The sequence below is a fragment of the Physeter macrocephalus genome, chromosome 11 (genome assembly GCF_002837175.3).
Source record: "Physeter macrocephalus isolate SW-GA chromosome 11, ASM283717v5, whole genome shotgun sequence".
NCBI lineage: Eukaryota > Metazoa > Chordata > Mammalia > Artiodactyla > Physeteridae > Physeter > Physeter macrocephalus.
The window spans coordinates 88,688,611-88,706,959 of record NC_041224.1 but is presented as its reverse complement, the minus strand read 5'-3'; the positions used below and the strand labels follow the sequence as shown (position 1 = coordinate 88,706,959).

General features: G+C 42.6%; 1 protein-coding gene across 1 annotated transcript in view; it reads left to right on the top strand.

Moving 5' to 3' along the window:
* The window catches only part of SLC27A2 (solute carrier family 27 member 2), a 54,893-nt gene extending 42,321 nt beyond the window's left edge, over window positions 1-12,572 (top strand). The window contains exons 6-10 of the mRNA XM_024118070.2: window positions 4,156-4,246; window positions 4,857-5,055; window positions 6,561-6,658; window positions 11,299-11,429; window positions 12,396-12,572. Of these exons, the coding sequence (XP_023973838.1) occupies window positions 4,156-4,246; window positions 4,857-5,055; window positions 6,561-6,658; window positions 11,299-11,429; window positions 12,396-12,572 (696 nt within the window). The remainder of the gene's footprint in view (window positions 1-4,155; window positions 4,247-4,856; window positions 5,056-6,560; window positions 6,659-11,298; window positions 11,430-12,395) is intronic.
* Window positions 12,573-18,349: the final 5,777 nt, after the last annotated feature.

Sequence of the window (18,349 nt, the reverse complement as noted above, 5' to 3'; positions counted from 1 at the left end):
GCAAGTGGGGTGTTAAAGTCCCCTACTGTGATTGTGTTACTGTCAATTTCCCCTTTTATGGCTGTTAGTATTTGCCTTATGTATTGAGGTGCTCCTATGTTGGGTGCATAAATATTTACAATTGTTATATCTTCTTCTTCGATTGATCCCTTGATCATTATGTAGTGCCCTTCTTTGTGTCTTGTAATAGTCTTTGTTTTAAAGTCTATTTTGTCTGATATGAGAATTGCTACTCCAGCTTTCTTTTGATTTCCATTTTCATGGAATATCTTTTTCCATCCACTCACTTTCTGTCTGTTTGTGTCCCTAGGTCTGAAGTAGGTCTCTTGTAGACAGCATATATTTGGGTCTTGTTTTTGTATCCATTCAGCCATTCTATGTCTTTTGGTTGGAACATTTAATCCATTCACATGTAAGGTAATTATCGATATGTATGTCCCTATTACCATTTTAATTGTTTTGGGTTTGTTATCATAGGTCTTTTCCTTCTCTTCTGTTTCCTGCCTAGGGAAGTTCCTTTAGCATTTGTTGTAAAGCTGGTTTGGTGGTGCTGAATTCTCTTAGCTTCTGCTTGTCCGTAAAGGTTTTAATTTCTCTGTCAAATCTGAATGAGACCCTTGCTAGGGAGAGTAATCTTGGTTGTAGGCTTTTCCCTTTCATCACTTTAAATACGTCCTGCCACTCTCTTCTGGCTGGTAGAGTTTCTGCTGAAAGATCAGCTGTTAACCTTATGGGGATTTCCTTGTATGTTATTTGTTGTTTTTCCCTTGCTGCTTTTAATATTTTTTCTTTGTATTTAATTTTTGATAGTTTGATTAATATGTGTCTTGGCATGTTTCTCCTTGGATTTATCCTGTATGGGACTCTCTGTGCTTCCTGGACTTGATTAACTATTTCCTTTCCCATATTAGGGAAGTTTTCAACTATAATCTCTTCAAATATTTCTCATTTCCTTTCTTTTTCTCCTTCTGGGACCCCTATAATTCAAATGTTGGTGTGTTTAATGTTGTCCCAGAGGTCTCTGAGACTGTTTTCAATTCTTTTCATTCCTTTTTCTTTATTCTGCTCTGCAGTAATTATCTCCACTACTTTATCTTCCAGGTCACTTGTCCGTTCTTCTGCCTCAGTTATTCTGCTATTGATTCATTCTAGAGAATTTTTAATTTCATTTATTGTGTTGTTCATCATTGTTTGTTTGCTCTTTAGTTCTTCTAGGTCCTTTTTAAACGTTTCACTTATTTTCTCCATTCTATATCCAAGATTTTGGATCATCTTTACTATCATTACTCTGAATTCTTTTTCAGGTAGACTGCTTAATTCCTCTTCATTTGTTTGGTCTGGTGGGTTTTTACCCTGCTCCTGCATCTGCTGTGTATTTCTCTGTCTTCTCATTTTGCTTCACTTACTGTGTTTGGGGTCTCCTTTTTGCAGGCTACAGGTTCATAGTTTCCATTGTTTCTGGTGTCTGCCCCAGTGGGTAAGGTTTGTTCAGTGTGTTGTGTAGCCTTCCTGGTGGAGGGGACTGGTGCCTGTGTTCTGGTGAATGAGGCTGGATCTTGTCTTTCTGGTGGGCAGTACCGCATCCGGTGGTGTGTTTTGGGGTGTCTGTGACCTTATTATTATTATGATTTTAGGCAGCCTCTCTGCTAATGGGTGGGGTTGTGTTCCTGTCTTGCTAGTTGTTTGGCATGGGATGTCCAGTACTGGAGCTTGCTGGTCGTTCAATGGAGCTGGGTCTTAGCATTGAGACGGATATCTCTGGGAGACCTCTCATCAACTGATATTATGAGGGGCTGGGAGGTCTCTAGCGAACCAATGTCCTGAACTCAGCTCTCCCACCTCAGAGGCTCAGGCCTGACACCCGGCCGGAGCACCAAGACCCTATCAGCTACATGGCTCAGAAGAACAGGGAGAAAAAAAGAAATAAATAAATAAAATAAAGTAAAATAAAATAAAATAAAGTTATTAAAATAAAAAATAATTACTAAAAATTAAAAAATTTAAAATAAAAAAAGGAAAGAAAGAAGAGAGCAACCAAACCAAAAAAGAAATCCACCCTATCAGCTACATGGCTCAGAAGAACAGGGAGAAAAAAAGAAATAAATAAATAAAATAAAGTAAAATAAAATAAAATAAAGTTATTAAAATAAAAAATAATTACTAAAAATTAAAAAATTTAAAATAAAAAAAGGAAAGAAAGAAGAGAGCAACCAAACCAAAAAAGAAATCCACCAATGATAACAAGCTCTAAAAGCTAATTGTAGTTAAAAAAAGAATAACAACAAAAAAGCGGACAGACAGAACCCTAGGACAAATGGTAAAAGCAAAGCTATACAGACAAAATCACAGAAAGTAGCACACAAATACACATTGACAAAAAGAGAAAAAGGAATAAAATATATATATCATTGCTCCCAAAGTCCACCGCCTCAATTTGGGATGATTCGTTGTCTTTTCAGGTATTCCACAGATGCAGGGTACATCAAGTTGATTGTGGAGATTTAATCCGCTTTTACTGAGGCTGCTGGGAGAAATTTCCCTTTCTCTTCTTTGTTCGCACAGCTCCTGAGGTTCAGCTTTGGATTGGCCCCGCCTCTGCGTGTAGGTCACCTGAGGGCATCTGTTCTTCGCTCAGACAAGACAGGGTTAAAGGAGCAGCTGATTCAGGGGCTCTGGCTCACTCAGGCCAGAGGGAGGGAGGGGTACGGTTGCAGGGTGAGCCTGCAGCGGCAGAGGCCAGCGTGACGTTGCACCAGCCTGAGGCACGCCGTGTGTTCTCCCAGGGAAGTTGTCCCTGGGTCACGGGACCCTGGCAGTGGCGGGCTGCACAGGCTCCCAGGAGCGGAGGTGTGGAGAGTGACCTGTGTTTGCACACAGGCTTCTTGGTGGCTGCAGCAGCAGCCTTAGCATCTCATGCCCGTCTCTGGGGTCCGCGCTGATAGCCGCGGCTTGCGCCCATCTCTGGAGCTCGTTTAGGCGGTGCTCTGAATCCCCTCTCCTCATGCACCCCGAAACAATGGCCTCTTGCCTCTTCAGCAGCTCCAGATTTTTTCCAGGACTCCCTCCCGGCTAGCTGTGGCGCACTAGCCCCTTCAGGCTGTGTTCACGCTGCCAACCCCAGTCCTCTCCCTGCTTCCCACCGAAGCCCGAGCCTCATCTCCCAGGCCCCGCCCGCCCCGGCGGGTGAGCAGACAAGCCTCTCGGGCTGGTGAGTGCTGGTCGGCACCGATCCTCTGTGCGGGAATCTCTCCGCTTTGCCCTCCGCACCCCTGTTGCTGCGCTCTCCTCCGCGGCTCCGGAGCTCCCCGCCTCCGCCACCTGCAGTCTCTGCCCACGAAGGGGCTCCTAGTGTGTGGAAACCTTTCCTCCGTCACAGCTCCCTCCCACTGATGCAGGTCCCGTCCCTATTCTTTTGCCTCTGTTTTTTTTTTTTTTCTTTTGCCCTACCCAGGTACGTGGGGAGTTTCTTACCTTTTGGGAGGTCTGAGGTCTTCTGCCAGCATTCAGTAGGTGTTCTGTAAGAGTTGTTCCCCGTGTAGATGTATTTCTGATGTATTTGTGGGGAGGAAGGCGATCTCCACTTCTCACTCCTCCGCCATCTTGAAGGTCTCCCCTAAACAAGATTTTAAAAGCCCACATGTGATGTGTCCACCAAAAAACATGCATGAGAATGTTCATAACAGCTTTATATTTAATAGTCTAAAACTAGAAACATCCAAATGTCCATTAACAGGAGAAGAAATAAATAAATTGTGGTATATTCATACAAGGAAAGTTGCATGGCAATAAAAGTACACCACTGACACAAACACCAACAGAAGGGATGGATATCACAGACATTATGCTGAGTGAAAGCAGCAGATACTAAGGCATATATTTATTTCACTTATTTGATGCTTAAGACTACTTGATGGCAATAAAAGTCAGAATAGTGACTTGACAGAAAGGGTCAGGAGGAAACTTCTTAAGGTAATGAAAATGTTTAGTATCTTGATCTGGGCAGTAGTTACATAAGGGTATGCATATGCAAAAATTCATCAAGCTGTACACTTAAAGTATGTGCACTTTGTATACTTTATGTATGCTATGCCACAATAAAAAATAAAAATTTGTGAAAGATTATGTGCTCAGAATGATCCATTTTAATTTTGCTAGAAAGTCGTAAATTATGAGCTGATTAAATATGATGTGGAGAAAGATGAACCTGTTCGAGACGGAAATGGATATTGCATCAAAGTTCCCAAAGGTACAGTGGATTTTTGTTCAATTAACCTGTGCCTTTTCGTACCTTAACCAAGTGATTCTTAAGAACTAACATATCACTGCTAAAATGAACACAAGGTAAAATTTATCAGAGTGGGGGAAAAAAAGAGGTTTATTTTCGTACTCTCGGAAATAAATTCCAAAGGATAGTAATTTACCACTACACGTAATATAACTATAATTTGAAACCTAGCTTAATAATTTCTTGATTATGAGGTAAGCATTTTGCAGAAGGGGATAAGTAATTATGGTTGCAAATCTACAGTTAGCTTTAGCAGGCCTTTCCTTTAAGCTTAAACTACTATGTGTTTGTCTAATTGTGTGTGTAAATCATTATTCAGTGAAAGATTAGTATTAAAAGAATTACAAATGTGTGGCCATAGAGAATAACGTAATGTGTGTGTGTGTGCATGGTGTATATATGTGTGTATATGATGTACATGGAAATACTTGTACACATGCATGTAAAATGACTCTTCCTGCAGCCAGCTTGTTGCCACTGGGTTGTATGGCATCAGTTTTAAAACAAGGTTAATACTAAAATTTGCCTACTGCCAGTACATAAAATAACAATTTACTTTCTTCTGTCTTAGGTGAAGTCGGACTCCTGGTTTGCAGAATCACACAACTCACACCATTTAGTGGCTATGCTGGAGGAAAGACTCAGACAGAGAAGAAAAAACTGAGAGATGTCTTTAAGAAAGGAGACCTCTATTTCAACAGTGGAGACCTCTTAATGATGGACCACGAAAATTTTATCTACTTCCACGACAGAGTTGGAGATACATTCCGGTTGGTTTCTCTGAATTATTGAGCCAAAAACAAACACATGCACAATTTGGCTTACTCCTAAATTAGAGTCTCATTCCACTTTGGTTATGGTACTCCATTTCCTTCTACCTCTTTGGTGTGTCAATTCAACCTCCTGTATTCCCAGAAAACAAGGAGCAAAATACATGGGGTATCACTCTGCAATGCATAGTTATCTTGGTTGAGCAACACCAGATGAAACTAGGACAGAAAACCTGTGTCTGATTTTGGGCACCTAAATAACTTAGTCCATCCAATTCCTCACATTTATCCTCAATTATTACCAGTCACTCAGGTCAGCCAGGGATTTTCATACTGTTTCCAATCATGAGGCTTTTTCTTAGATAAAATCAAATGCAAATTAATGTGACGCTGATCTAGTTGAAGAGGAGGTGAGGGTTCTGAGCCCCATCTGCTTCTCTCCCTCCCACTCTCCATTCCCAACCAGATGGTTTCCCACAGAACCCACAAGTCAGCACAGTGGTGTTTGAAAGTCATCGTAATAGACCATGAAATTACTTCTCAGCAACAGCATGGTCCTCCAGCTTCATGACACTTCTGTTTAACCAGCTTTCTTCCCGTATAAACTCCCTCAGGCCAGACCCTGTGTCTGCTTGTTCGCCCCCCAGCACCTAGTCCAGTGATTACTTTTTGCATGAATGAATGAGGAAGAGATGGAAGTTGTCTGGCTGTAGTAGAAAGAGCATGGATATGAATGAGAAGAACTCAGCTCCCAGGCTTCCTCTTACCCCTGAGCAGCTGTGTTATCAGGCAGGTAATCTTCCTGCACCTCAGTTCCTTCACCCATGAAATGAGGGTCCCAGCGATCCTTAGGGTTCCTTCCATCTCTAATATCCCATGACTCTGGATCTATATCATTATTTTATGCCACCTTCATGTTACTAAAAAAGATACTTCTGGGAGATCTAAAGAATTTTTAAATGTAAGACAAAATTTAACTCTTTATTAAAAGAAAAAGTAGCACCTGATTGGGCACTAACATTATTCTCCCTGCAAATAGAGTATGATATTTTCTTTCTTATTAAAAGCTTTTTCTTTGCCATAAGACCCTGAAATACAAGTAGGAAATTCTATTTAATAGAAATTTACTAACTGAATTAAATAGTAGCCAAAGTTAGTGAATGAGGGAAGTGAGAGACCTAAACACAGCAAAAAGTCAATGAGATTTATTTTTAATTTCTAGTGCCTTTCCTAGGCCAAGCCCATATTTTAACATTAGAACATCATTCTGTGTATCACATTTCACGTGGCAAGGTTAAAATTCCACATTTTATTCTTTAGGTCTATGCCTTTGTCTTTCATGCCTCAAGCAGGGTGCCTCTCCTATGACTAAGTTGGAGAGTTTGGGGGCCAAGGTGAGGAAGACAAGCACAGCCACCCCACAGAGGTCTGGAGGAAACACCTGTCACAGACAACCTGCACCGCAGACTACCAGTGACCTCTGCTAACCTTGCCTTTTCTTCCAGGTGGAAAGGGGAAAATGTGGCCACCACTGAAGTTGCTGACATAGTAGGACTGGTTGATTTTGTCCAAGAAGTGAATGTTTATGGCGTGTCTGTGCCAGGTATGCACAAGGTATTATAAATCAATGCCAAAACTCCTACACTAACTGAACATGATTTTAACCCCCGGGCAAAGTTTGCCATCACTTCCTCCTGCCAGCTGGAGAATCAAACAACTCTTTCCTAGCCTCCTGGGAGTAAGGGGCTTATGTCTGGTTTATGTGCCATTATAAATCAGACAGGTCAGTACATCTGAACCTGGCCTTCCTCTGTGGTTCACTCCCCAGCTGTTCTTGGGCTCTCAAGCAAGCCGAATCTCTCCATGATGCAGGGTCCATGCAGCATTTGGCATGCCTCAAGAAAAGAGGTATCATGCTTGAGAGCTTGGGAGTGGTATCTTGGCCTCTGAACTGGGAGGCACAAATAAGAGCAAGTGCCGTTGCTAGAAGAAAAAAGCCAGGAAGGAGCTGATTTTTTCCAGACTCTTCTTTTAAACCAAGTCCCTGACCCCAGCTTGCTCCACTGAGTTTCAGAATCATCACACAAAGTGCTGTCACCAAGCCTCTGTCTGCAGATCTGCCTCTGCCAGCAGAGGGGGGAGGGTGAGTTCTGATTTTGGGTCCTGGCTCCAACACATGCTGGCTGTTTGACTTCACACAGATCACTAAATTAGAGATAATACCAATCCTGCAGTTAAGATTATCGAGAAAACTAATTCATTTTAATTACATAAATACTAAATGTATATTTATCAGACACGTACATGAGGGTTGTCATGAAAAGAAATCATTTTAATTATAGATGTCAGAGAGAATTAAAACTTCCAAATCACTATCCAAATATAAGGTACTAGGGGAATTGGTATTCCCTAGAACTCAGTATTTGGGATTCTCATCTGTACTCAAAATGGAAATCCCAAAGCCCCTTTTACCTGAGCTATGATGGTTTCACATGACATTGTGCTGTCCTTTTATTTTTTAAAGAATATTTGAGGCTTTCTTTTGCCTGCTCTTCTCCAACCCGGTGACAATGACTTGACAGGAAGTGTAGCCACATCTTAGGTCAGAGTCTGAGGGGTGCAGAATACTTCTCATGTTGGATTTCAGGCTGAATTAACACAAAGGCCAATATTGTGGTTGTCAGCCATGGCACCATGCTGGCCTCTCACAGACCCCACCTGGAATATGTTGCATGCCCTTCTAAATGCTGGATTTTTTAAAGTAACAATACAAAAGAATGAGTATGAGAAGGTAAGAGAATATGGGAAATGGAATGGAAAGGCCTAATCCACTGCTCTTCAAAGTGGTGTCACCTACAAATTGGCACTTGCCATCTACCTCTGCAAGGATCAAATTACAAGCCGCTGTAGCTGCTGACCTTCAACATGCCCTGAAAGGAGTTCAAGGTGGAGACCAGGAATGAGGCACTCTGTGCTCTGGGAAAAACCAGCAGAACAGGCCTTCAGATAGTTAGATATTATCAGGAGAAGATTTTATGAGCCCAATTCTTGCATCTCCTCATATCTAGAAAAGCACTAAAATCCTTCATGGTGACATCTGCTCCTTGTGACTAGCAGCAACCTTCCGCAAAAATGTGTGCTTGACTGCATGTATCCCCCTTCACTAAAATCCCATGTGTACTGACCTTCTGCCCTACCTCTTTTTTTTTTTTTTTTTTTTTAATTTATTTTTTATTTATTTATTTTTTTTTTGGCTGTATTGGGTCTTTGTCACTGCTCATGGGCCTTCTCTAGTTGAGGCAAGCGGGGGCCACTCTTCGTTGCGGTACGCGGGCTTCTCACTGTCTTGGCCTCTCCCGCTGCAGAGCACAGGCTCCAGAGCACAGGCTCAGTTGCTCCGCGGCATGTGGGATCCTCCCGGGCCAAGGCTCGAACCCGTGTTCCCTGCATTGGCAGGCGGATTCTCAACCACTGCGCCACCAGGGAAGCCCTGCCCTACCTCTTTGGAGCAGTTTCTCAGAGCTATCTGAAATGCTGCTTCCCAGGCTATAGTCCTCATTTTGCCCCCCAGTAAAATTTAACTCACAACTCTCACGTTGTGCATTTTTTTCATTTGACAGTAGGGTCCCTGGACCAGCAACAGCATCATTGCCCAGGAGCTGGTTAAAAATTTGATATTTCTCATGTTAAAAATGCCCACCCCAGAACTACTGAACCAGAATCTCCGGGGTGGGGCCCAGGGAGCTGTGTTTTAACAAGCCCTCCAGTGATTCTTAAAACAAATGAAGTCTGGTTTTGGAGTGATGAAAGTGTTCTAGAGCTAGATACTGGTGATAGTTGTACAACATTGTGAACGTACTAAATGCCACTGAACTGTATACTTTAAAATGGTTAAAATAATGAATTGTATGTTTTACCACAATTTTTAAAAAACACTGAAGTCTGAGAAGCCTGGAGGCCTATTGGTTCTGAAAATTTAGCCAGTCATCAGAATCATCTGGGAAACTTTTTAAAGCCCAGATCTGGGGTTTGGGACTCAATCTTTGTGTCTTTTTTTAATTCCCAAGTGGGTCTGCCACCCAGTAAAGTTTAGGAGCCATTGATATAGAGCAAAGAAGAGGAAGCTAATGGGTTTCAAATGATTGGGAGACAAGTCGGGTAGAACAAGGAGCAGCTGTGTTTATGTTGCGCTGGAAAGCAGAATAAAACGGATGGATTGAAATGACCAGGGAGCAAATTTTAGCCTGAGAACTCTCCTGTAACCAGAGGGACCAACAACAGAATGGTCTGTCTCCTGAGGTAGACAATGTCCCACCAACTGGGATGTGTAAAGAGGCTGGCTGTCCACCTGGGATCCTGTGAGAATTCTTACAGCAGTGAAAGGTTAGAGATGAACCCTAAAGTCTCTCCTATTTTCAGATTCTGTGATTCTCATTGCCACTCTTGCAGCCTAGAAATGTGGCAGGTCTATCTAGAGAAAGGCATCAGTCCACCAGGGTGATTCTCACTACCAAAGGGCTGAACAAGGCCTTCACAGATCTCAGCTTTGGACCAGGAGGAAACTTCTAAGTTTGGGCCTAGAATAGGGATGACACAAGAACTGCCAAACTACTCTCTAGAGCTTTATATTATCAATAGAATTTTCTGCAGTGTTCTGAAACGGTTCTATATCTGCACGGTCCAGCATGGTAACCAATAGCTACCATATGGCTGTTGAGCACTTGAAATGTGGCTAGTGCAACTGAGGAACTGAATTTTTCATTTTATTTAATTATAATTAATTTTAATAGCTACATGTGACCAGTGGCCACCATATTGGATAGTGCAACTCTAGAGAACCTCTGGCCCGAACTGCTGCAGACAGGAACCTTCCCCCTGGAGCTGAACTAGCCCCAGCCAACCTCTGGGAGTCAGGACAGAGACCTGAGATCCAACAGCCCCATTCGCCTCTCGGTTGGGCATTGCCTCTGCCAGAGCAAGAAGCAAGGAGCCGGTTGACACTGAAGATTTCTGTTGCATCAGCCTCTGCCTTAATTCTAAAAGGAGCTCATTGGAGACATTCAAGATTCCTGAGCCCGGTACCTTTGAGACAGCTACCAGGGACCCCTAGAGAAAGAGGGTATGGTGACCTGCCTCCCTCCTTCAGATAAGAGGCAAAGCAAATGAGGATGCATTTCCTTTCTTATAATTTTTCCTCTTGTTTTCTGCCTTGTTTAGAGTCATGGGTAAACACACAATCACCATGGGAGAGATTTCGAAAGCTGGGGCCCAGGTGATGAAGGGCGGCTCCTTCCCCCTCTCTGATTACAGTTAAGTAGTTCAGGGAAGTGGACCTGGACTCCCACCGGGTCTGCCGGATCACGCAGAAGAGGTATTAATATGTAATTACCACTATCCTCACAAGAAAACAATGGTAATTGTTCTAAACAGCGGGAAGAAAGAGCTGTTAGGATCTGTTTCCCCTGTGGAGAGCACAACCTCTCTGGACTAGAAGGCATCAAGGTGGGGAGGCGCGGGTGCGGTGGGCACATACCGCTCAACCTTGATCTGCCTTCACCCTCCGGTCCCGCAGCCTCTCTGAAATGCAGAGGCAAAGCTATTAGGAACCGTGATTATATAAGTCTCAGAGGTGACATTTGTGCCTGGAAGCACAACAGACCTGACCTGCGACCCAAAGAACAACCTGAGCCCAGTTATCCTCGACAGGGGAGCCAGAGTTTTTCACCAGAATCCAAAAAATTTTTTTAGCCACTAATTCAACCTTTTTCCCATTCTGGTGTTTACATCTAGGCTGCCAAGAAGGATGATGTCAATAAGCACAGGATCTTTAACCAGCCTCCCTCAATTCCATTTCTGGCCCTGCCTAGTATTTGCTGCATGAACTTGAACAAGTCTTTTAATGTCATTAAGCCTCAGTTTCTTCACCTGTAAAATGGAGATAATCTTTGTACCTCTTCATAAGGTTGTCGTGAGGGTTAAATAAGATAGTACATAAAGCACACTTAGTAAAGGACCTGGCATGTAATAAAGATTCAATCAGTGTATAGCTTGTTGTTTTGTTGTGATCATTCATTCACTTTAGAATTTAACTTCAACATATATTTGAAATAAAAATTCCAGCTATCCAAAAGAAACCCATGTCATAATGCTGTCTCAGTTCTCTGTTCTTTGACCTAGCAAAGCATCATAAATAAAATACATCATAAATACAACCCACCTAATTTTTTCTCACTTTAACTCTAGGTCACGAGGGTCGAATTGGCATGGCCTCCATCAAGATGAAGGAAGACCATGAATTTGATGGAAGGAAACTCTTTAAGCATGTGGCTGATTACCTGCCCAATTATGCAAGGCCCTGGTTTCTAAGAATACAGGTGAGACCCCTTGTTATAAAGTTCAGTTATCCACTCTCGGAGACACCTGCATCTTAGGGAACAATTCCTCTTCTACCATGGCGGCACAACGGCCAAATTTTCACTATCCTTTCAGGAAGCTAAATGAGGAAGCAAAATACCAGAAAATATAGCTAGCTGAAACCAAATCCTAATCCCTTTTCCCCTAAAACCACAGGCAGTTCATTCAGCAACAGTGTTAGCAAATAACTCACAAAGTCTGTTTGATGAGGTATAACAAACACATAAAATAGAAATGCTCCGACCCTCTTATTTATTGTTTCCAGTTTTAAAGAATGGAAAAATCCACTGAAGTCCTGCACCTTTTTTCTATGATGTGAACTTTAACTGGGCATCATTAGCCAGTAGGAACTACTAAAGGCTAAACTGTCACGGATAGAGATTTTCTTTTTTACTTTCTCAAACATTAACCCCTTAGTTTAACACTCTCAATTTTGGACCTTGAGCTCTTGATTCTGTAGCTGAAGATTTGAGAAAAGAAGTGTTAGATTACCAGATATTGCTAAGGTTAAACGGTTATTTCTGTTGATGTTCATAAAGCACTGACATATGCTTTACAGTGATGGTTGAGAGACATGAAAGTTGAAATATCCTCAGATCATCACCTATTTATTGAAGAAGAAACAAGTCTTCAGTGTCACAAACAGGCTGAAAAAAAAAGTTGTCTGTGTGCAGATGATTGTTTTCCCCAACCCACCATTAATCAGAATATTCCAGTAATACCGGAAGCTCACCAAGTGACAGACTCTTCTGCTTCATATTCCACTGTCAGCAGCCTCTCTCTCCCCACATGTGATCGTCAAGCTTTAAAGGAAGGAAAAATACCTCCACAGAGGGCCCCCTAGTGGACGTTCTGAAGACAGGCTATCTTGGTATCACACAGAACCTGCTTTCACAGCTCTCAGATGATTGTTTGATGTTTTTCAGGACACCATTGAGATCACTGGAACTTTTAAACACCGAAAAGTGACCCTCATGGAAGAGGGCTTTAACCCTGCAGTTATCAAAGATGCCTTGTATTTCTTGGATGACAAAGCAGAAATGTATGTGCCGATGACTGAGGACATTTACAACGCCATTAATGATAAAACTCTGAAACTCTGAATATTACCAGGAGGGTAACTCAGTGTATTTTAGAAAGAAACTGAATGGACCTAGTACAGCCACTTGACATAATCCCACTTTAATTTGATTGCAGATTGTGCAGTGCAGTTTTTTTATGCATACCAGTAAGGGGAGACTTTTTAAAACTACACCCGAACCTTTGCAAGTGAAAAGATTTATATATAATGGTTTTTCAATTTGCGCCTACTGTTTGTATTTGCAAACTAAGCTTGTTAGAGGGAGGATGTTATTTTTTAAAATATGTAATAAAATAGATGAACACCAACATATGCAATGGCACTTCTTCCTGACTTGATTCTAAATGCAAACCCTGAGCCTGACAGTATCATTGGTAATTTTTCACAGGTGTCCCGTTTATAATGCTAATGGTATTCTAAGTAAAAAGTGGTAAGGAGTTGGGAGGTGAGGGGGTAGGTCCCCAGTGAACAACCCAATGGAAATCCAGCTCTAGTGTAAGGCCAACCCTACCCCCAGAAGCATCCTGGCCACTGCCTACAGCATTAGCCAACAAGTGATAAAGCCACCTATAGTCTTTGAAGGAGCTTAAGTCTAGAGCATCAGAGCTCTATACATAAAAGGTATCCAGCAAACTCAAGTGTCTTCAGGATTTGTATTGGTAATGCGGATGAGAAGAGCGGGTCCCAAATGAACGTGGAAAACTTGGGGACGGCCACGACGCAGTTTCAGTCAGCTTATTATTGTCATGGGACTATATAGCCCAGGTACTTCCAAGATCTTCTGATTATTCACGAAACAGAAATCCAGATATTTATGTGAATCTCCCAATTTTTAACGTGTAAAGTCTCACATTTTTTATAATTTCCACTCACCCCAAAGAAAATGTAACTGTGCACCAGAGAAGTCCCAGAGGTCCAGCTCGCACCCCCAGGCTCACGTGCTCCTCAGTCGAGATCTGGTTTCACTCCACAGCCAGTCTCCGGCCAGAGAGCCTGTTCAAGGACCGAGGGCTTTTGGCGTGGCACAGGAGGGTCTGGGAACTGCAAGGAGCTCTCTCAGACAGGCTCTTTGTCCTTACACTCAGCTGCCACCCTTTCTGAGTAGAACCCCATAAGCTCTGCATGTGTCAGTCACAGAGTTCCAGGAGCAGGTCCTTGGTGGTGGCCCTCAAGATGACATATTCCTCACTAGAGCTTGTCCTAGGTCACAGGAGCATCATGCTCACTAAGTTCACATCTAGGAAGTGTGGCTCGAGTTCACCCCAGCCTCCCTAAAACAGAGTTTCCTTCCCTAGGAAGTCATCTTCAGATGACCGGGAGCTAGAAAGGAGCCCTAATTCTCCCTCAATTTAGTCCCTGAAAAGCCCCAGGCAAACGTATTCAGGGATTCTCAATGATACATGATGAGGGGTGGCCATCCCCACCCCCAACACAGTATTAGAAATATTTTTTAAACTCTCTCCACTTTTTTAGAGGAGACTCCTCAGAGGACTCATGACCAGAATCCCGCTCATTATGCCCAACAGTAAACATTGCCTGAGCACTTAATATGCATAAGGGACTTGAGGATGGCCTAAGGAAAACTCCGGATATCACTGCATCTCTGTGAATTTAGGCAACAATTTAGAACAACTGTTGCTCGTGGGTCAGCATTTGGGAATTTTTGCAAAATTCTAGGTATCTCTGCTTTTGCTTTATTGATCTCCCTGTGAAAATTTTAACCCAAGTGATGGGAAATAGCCCAGCCTTTGCTTTTGAAAGTATAACATTGTGCAATTGTGTTACTTGGAATCTTGTTAAAGTCAATCAGGTTGTAAGCAGAGATTGTTCAAGCTGTGATGTCATTCTGTGTCACAGGGGACATCTTTTTTGGGTGACAGGTCAGCACTTACACCAATATCCAGAACAGTAGTGTTCTGGAACCAAAGCCTGCTGGGGCCTGACCACCTTTGACCCACATCTTTGACTTCCCAGTTAGAAACTCAGAAACTCTCCCTCCCAGCCAGATGGCTTCCTCAGTCTCTCGCTTCCCCAGACCTCCGTGATTGAGGCCAGGAACCACAGCTCTATTGGGATGGATAGAGACACCAGCACAATATCCTCAATACCTGGGTTTGCATATGTGTAAACAAAATCAAGCCATCCTGTGACAGATAATCAACTTTAAAGACAGATTTTTCTCTTTTAAAAGGGTCAAAAATCGTGTCCGTAGAAATGTCTGTACAAGTCATCTTCCTCATTTGAAAGTACAAGTGGATTTTTTTAATACGCTGATACCCAGGTAAATCATTTAACAGATCTCTGATTTCAGGTGTATTGTTTGGAGACATATAATGAGTCTCCAAACCAAAATAATTTGGGGGTAAAATTAGTAAATGTCAGCATCTGAAATGGAAGCTAACAAGAACCGGTATAAAAACACAGTGACCCTCCCTAAGAGATGATGTTACATGTGTTGCTCGTTCGTACATCAGCTCTACGAGCACTTAGTGGGTCCCCGCTAAGGACCAAGAGATGAGCTCAGCACAGTATGATGGTGTTTTCCAAGCCTCTATCTGGGAAGTCATGTCAGGGTTTCAAAGAAAGCTGACTGGAAAGACCCCTAGAAGGAAGGCCAGAGTATTTTCCATGTGTTTGAACTTTTCAAAAATAATTATTTTGTCACTGCAGTTGGTGGGGCTGCATGAAGACTGTAAAGAGACAGCTAACAGGAAAGGTGGCCCTCAGCGTCACTGCGGCACTGTTCCAGGGGAGGCGGGCCGACTGGCCAACCCAGGTCTTCTAGTTGACGTGGGTGCTGTCTCCCCAGAGCGCACAGAGCGCCATGTTGTAATACGGATATATAGCTGATGGTGCATTCCATTATGCTTGGCAATTTCCCTCTGCACAGACGTCATGCTTCTATGAAGCTGTAAGCTCCATGAGAGTAGAGAGTCCATCTATTTTGCTCATCATTATATTCCCAGTGCCTGGCACCAGGTAGGCAATAATTATCTATTGCTTTTTCATCAAGCAATCCTGATAAACATCTGGTTCCCTATGCAAGCTTTGCTATATGTGCTTGGGCACTGGGGGAGGCATGTTGGAGGCAGAAAGGATGAGCTAAATAGATGGTCTGAGTCTCCTAGTTCAGGCACAGCAGTGAGTCTCAAACTTAAGCGCTGATGGATTGGGAGACTGGGATTGACCTATATACACTAATATGTATAAAATGGATAAGGAATAAGAACCTGATGTATACAATAAACAAATAAAATACAATTCAAAAAAAACCTTAACTCTTAAAGGTATTTTTCAATAGTTGAATTTATAATGAAGAGTGACACTTTCATCATAATAGTCATTAATCTAGAGAAAGAATTTTGTAAGAGAGGATTTAGGAGATTGATATAGTCTAAAATAAACTATTTAAAGCTTTAAAAAAAAAAAAAAGAAAATCGAGCACTGAGAGTCACCTTCACCAAGAAGTCTTATTAAGACACAGACTGATGGGCCCATTCCCCAGAGTTGAAATTAGAATTGGAATTTGCAGTTCTAACAGATTCCCAGGTAATGCTGATGCTGTTGATCAGGGGCTGCATTTTGGTAAACCACTGACAGAAAAACATCCTGAGTTACACATCATGTGTGCTTAGCTAGTGTACTTCACTTCCTCGGACATGGATTATCTTTTATTAACTGAAGCTCAGATCTTAGATCTCGTGTGACTGACAGTGCAGGCATCAGGAAAGGCCTAGTAGAAAGCAGCACTTTGTCATCTTTAGCCTGTAATTGTTCTTGAAAACTCACATTAACAGTGTCTATTTACTAGATACACACATACGTATTATTTGCTACAGCAAAACTAAAAGCAATCCTAGGGGGTGTCTAGTCAAACCTCTTTGATAAAAGAAAAAAAAAAAGCCTGGGGAGGTGACGTACATGCCTAAAGTCACACAGCTCATTGGCATCGCTAAGCTCCCGCCTAGCACTGACAGAAGAGACAACCTCTTTATAGACCAGAGAGTGGTCCCAGACCAGCAGCAGCAGCATCAGCTGGGAGCTTGTCAGACATGCAAATGACCAGACCCCACCCCAGACCTACTGAATCAGAACCACTGGGGATAGGCCCAGCCACCTATGTTTTAACAAGCCCTGCTGGTGACGCTGAAGCAGGCTCAATTTGAGAACCGCTGGCTTAGAGCAGGGCTTCTCAAGTTTTAAGGTGCATAAGAAGCACCAGGGGATGCCAATGCTTCTAGTGCACGCATCCCTCGGAACAGCAAGCAGCTCTAGAACAGTACTTCTCAAACATTGCTGCACATTAGAATCACTTGAGGAGCTGTCAAAAATCCCAAAGCCCAGGCCCATCTCATAACAATTAGATCAAGATTTCTGGGAGTGAGAGCCAGGCATCAGTACTTTTTTTAAAGACTCCCAGGCGATTCCAGTATGCAGCAAAGTTCTGCGACCGCCAATTGAGAACAAGGGTAATATGAAACTATAAGGTCTTGAGAAAGATTCTCTCCCCGACCAAACTCTACCCAGGCTCCTCTGAGCCCTCCTCCCTACTAGGCCTCAACCTTGGCCTATAAAGACTTGAACAAAACAGTAGCATAATTTCTAACAGCTCAAGGCCACACCCCTGGGATGATCCTACATCCCCTTAAAATGCCTGCCTGAGAAAACACAAGGCTGCCAAAAGACTTACCGTTTGTTCCAGCCAACACCTGAAGATAGGGCCCCTGGCCCCCAGCCTCTGTGGGAGGGTAGGAGGCTAACTTCCATAAGCATCAGTTAGCAAACCCAGATGGGCTTCCCATGGACCAACCCCCTCTTCCTGCTTTTTGTAATTTTTCACTTCCCTGACTCTACTAAGTGCCTGCGTGCATCCTTCCTGTTCCCCCATTCTCCCTCTAAAATGCCCAGTGACTGCTGTACAAGTCAAGTTGAGCCCAGTTCACGCCAGACTCTTTTTTCTATTGCAGTAGTTATTACTCATTAAAAATCTGTCCTTACTACTTTAACTAGTGGCCAGCTTTGTTTACCTTTAACACTGTTAATATAACCAATTTCAGAACCACTCCCTGTAAAAGCACCATCTGAAATGGAAAGAAAATTATTTTTTTGGCCTATGAACTCACCATGGGTAAGCTGCTTGTGAGTACAGCTTTTATTTGACTATAGTGTGCAGAAAAAAAAAAAATGTACAAGTTCCAAACCTAGAGGGGGAACATTTAACTGTAGTGAAGGACTAGAGGGGTCTGCTGAATGGTGAACTTCTAATCAAGGACAACCATGAACACTATGGTCTGCTGGGAATAGCATGGGCTTTACTGAGGACAAGGAGACCTGGGTTTGCCCACGTATAAGCTGTGTGACCTGTGGCCTCCGTTTTCTCATTTATAAACTGTAAGCCACAGTGCCTAACTCAAGCTGTCTGCCTTCTTCATACCAAGGGCTCCTCCAAACTCTTTCTCACAATTAAAGTCAAATCTTCAGCATACTAAAAAGCAAAATCCCTAAGTACATTCATCTGGGTTCCAGAACATGCCCTGGTTAGTTAATCATTATTTCAGTGCTCAGCAAAGGAAACCATAAACAAAATGAAAAGGCAACCTATACACTGCAAGAAAATATTTGCAAATGACACTACTGACAAGGGCTTAATTTCCAAAATATAAAAGCAGCTCATACAACTCAGTAACAAAAAAAAACAAACAACCCAATCTAAACAGACATTTCTCCAAAGAAGACATACAGAGGGACAATAGGCACATGAAAAGATGCTCAACATCACTAATTATTAGAGAAATGCAA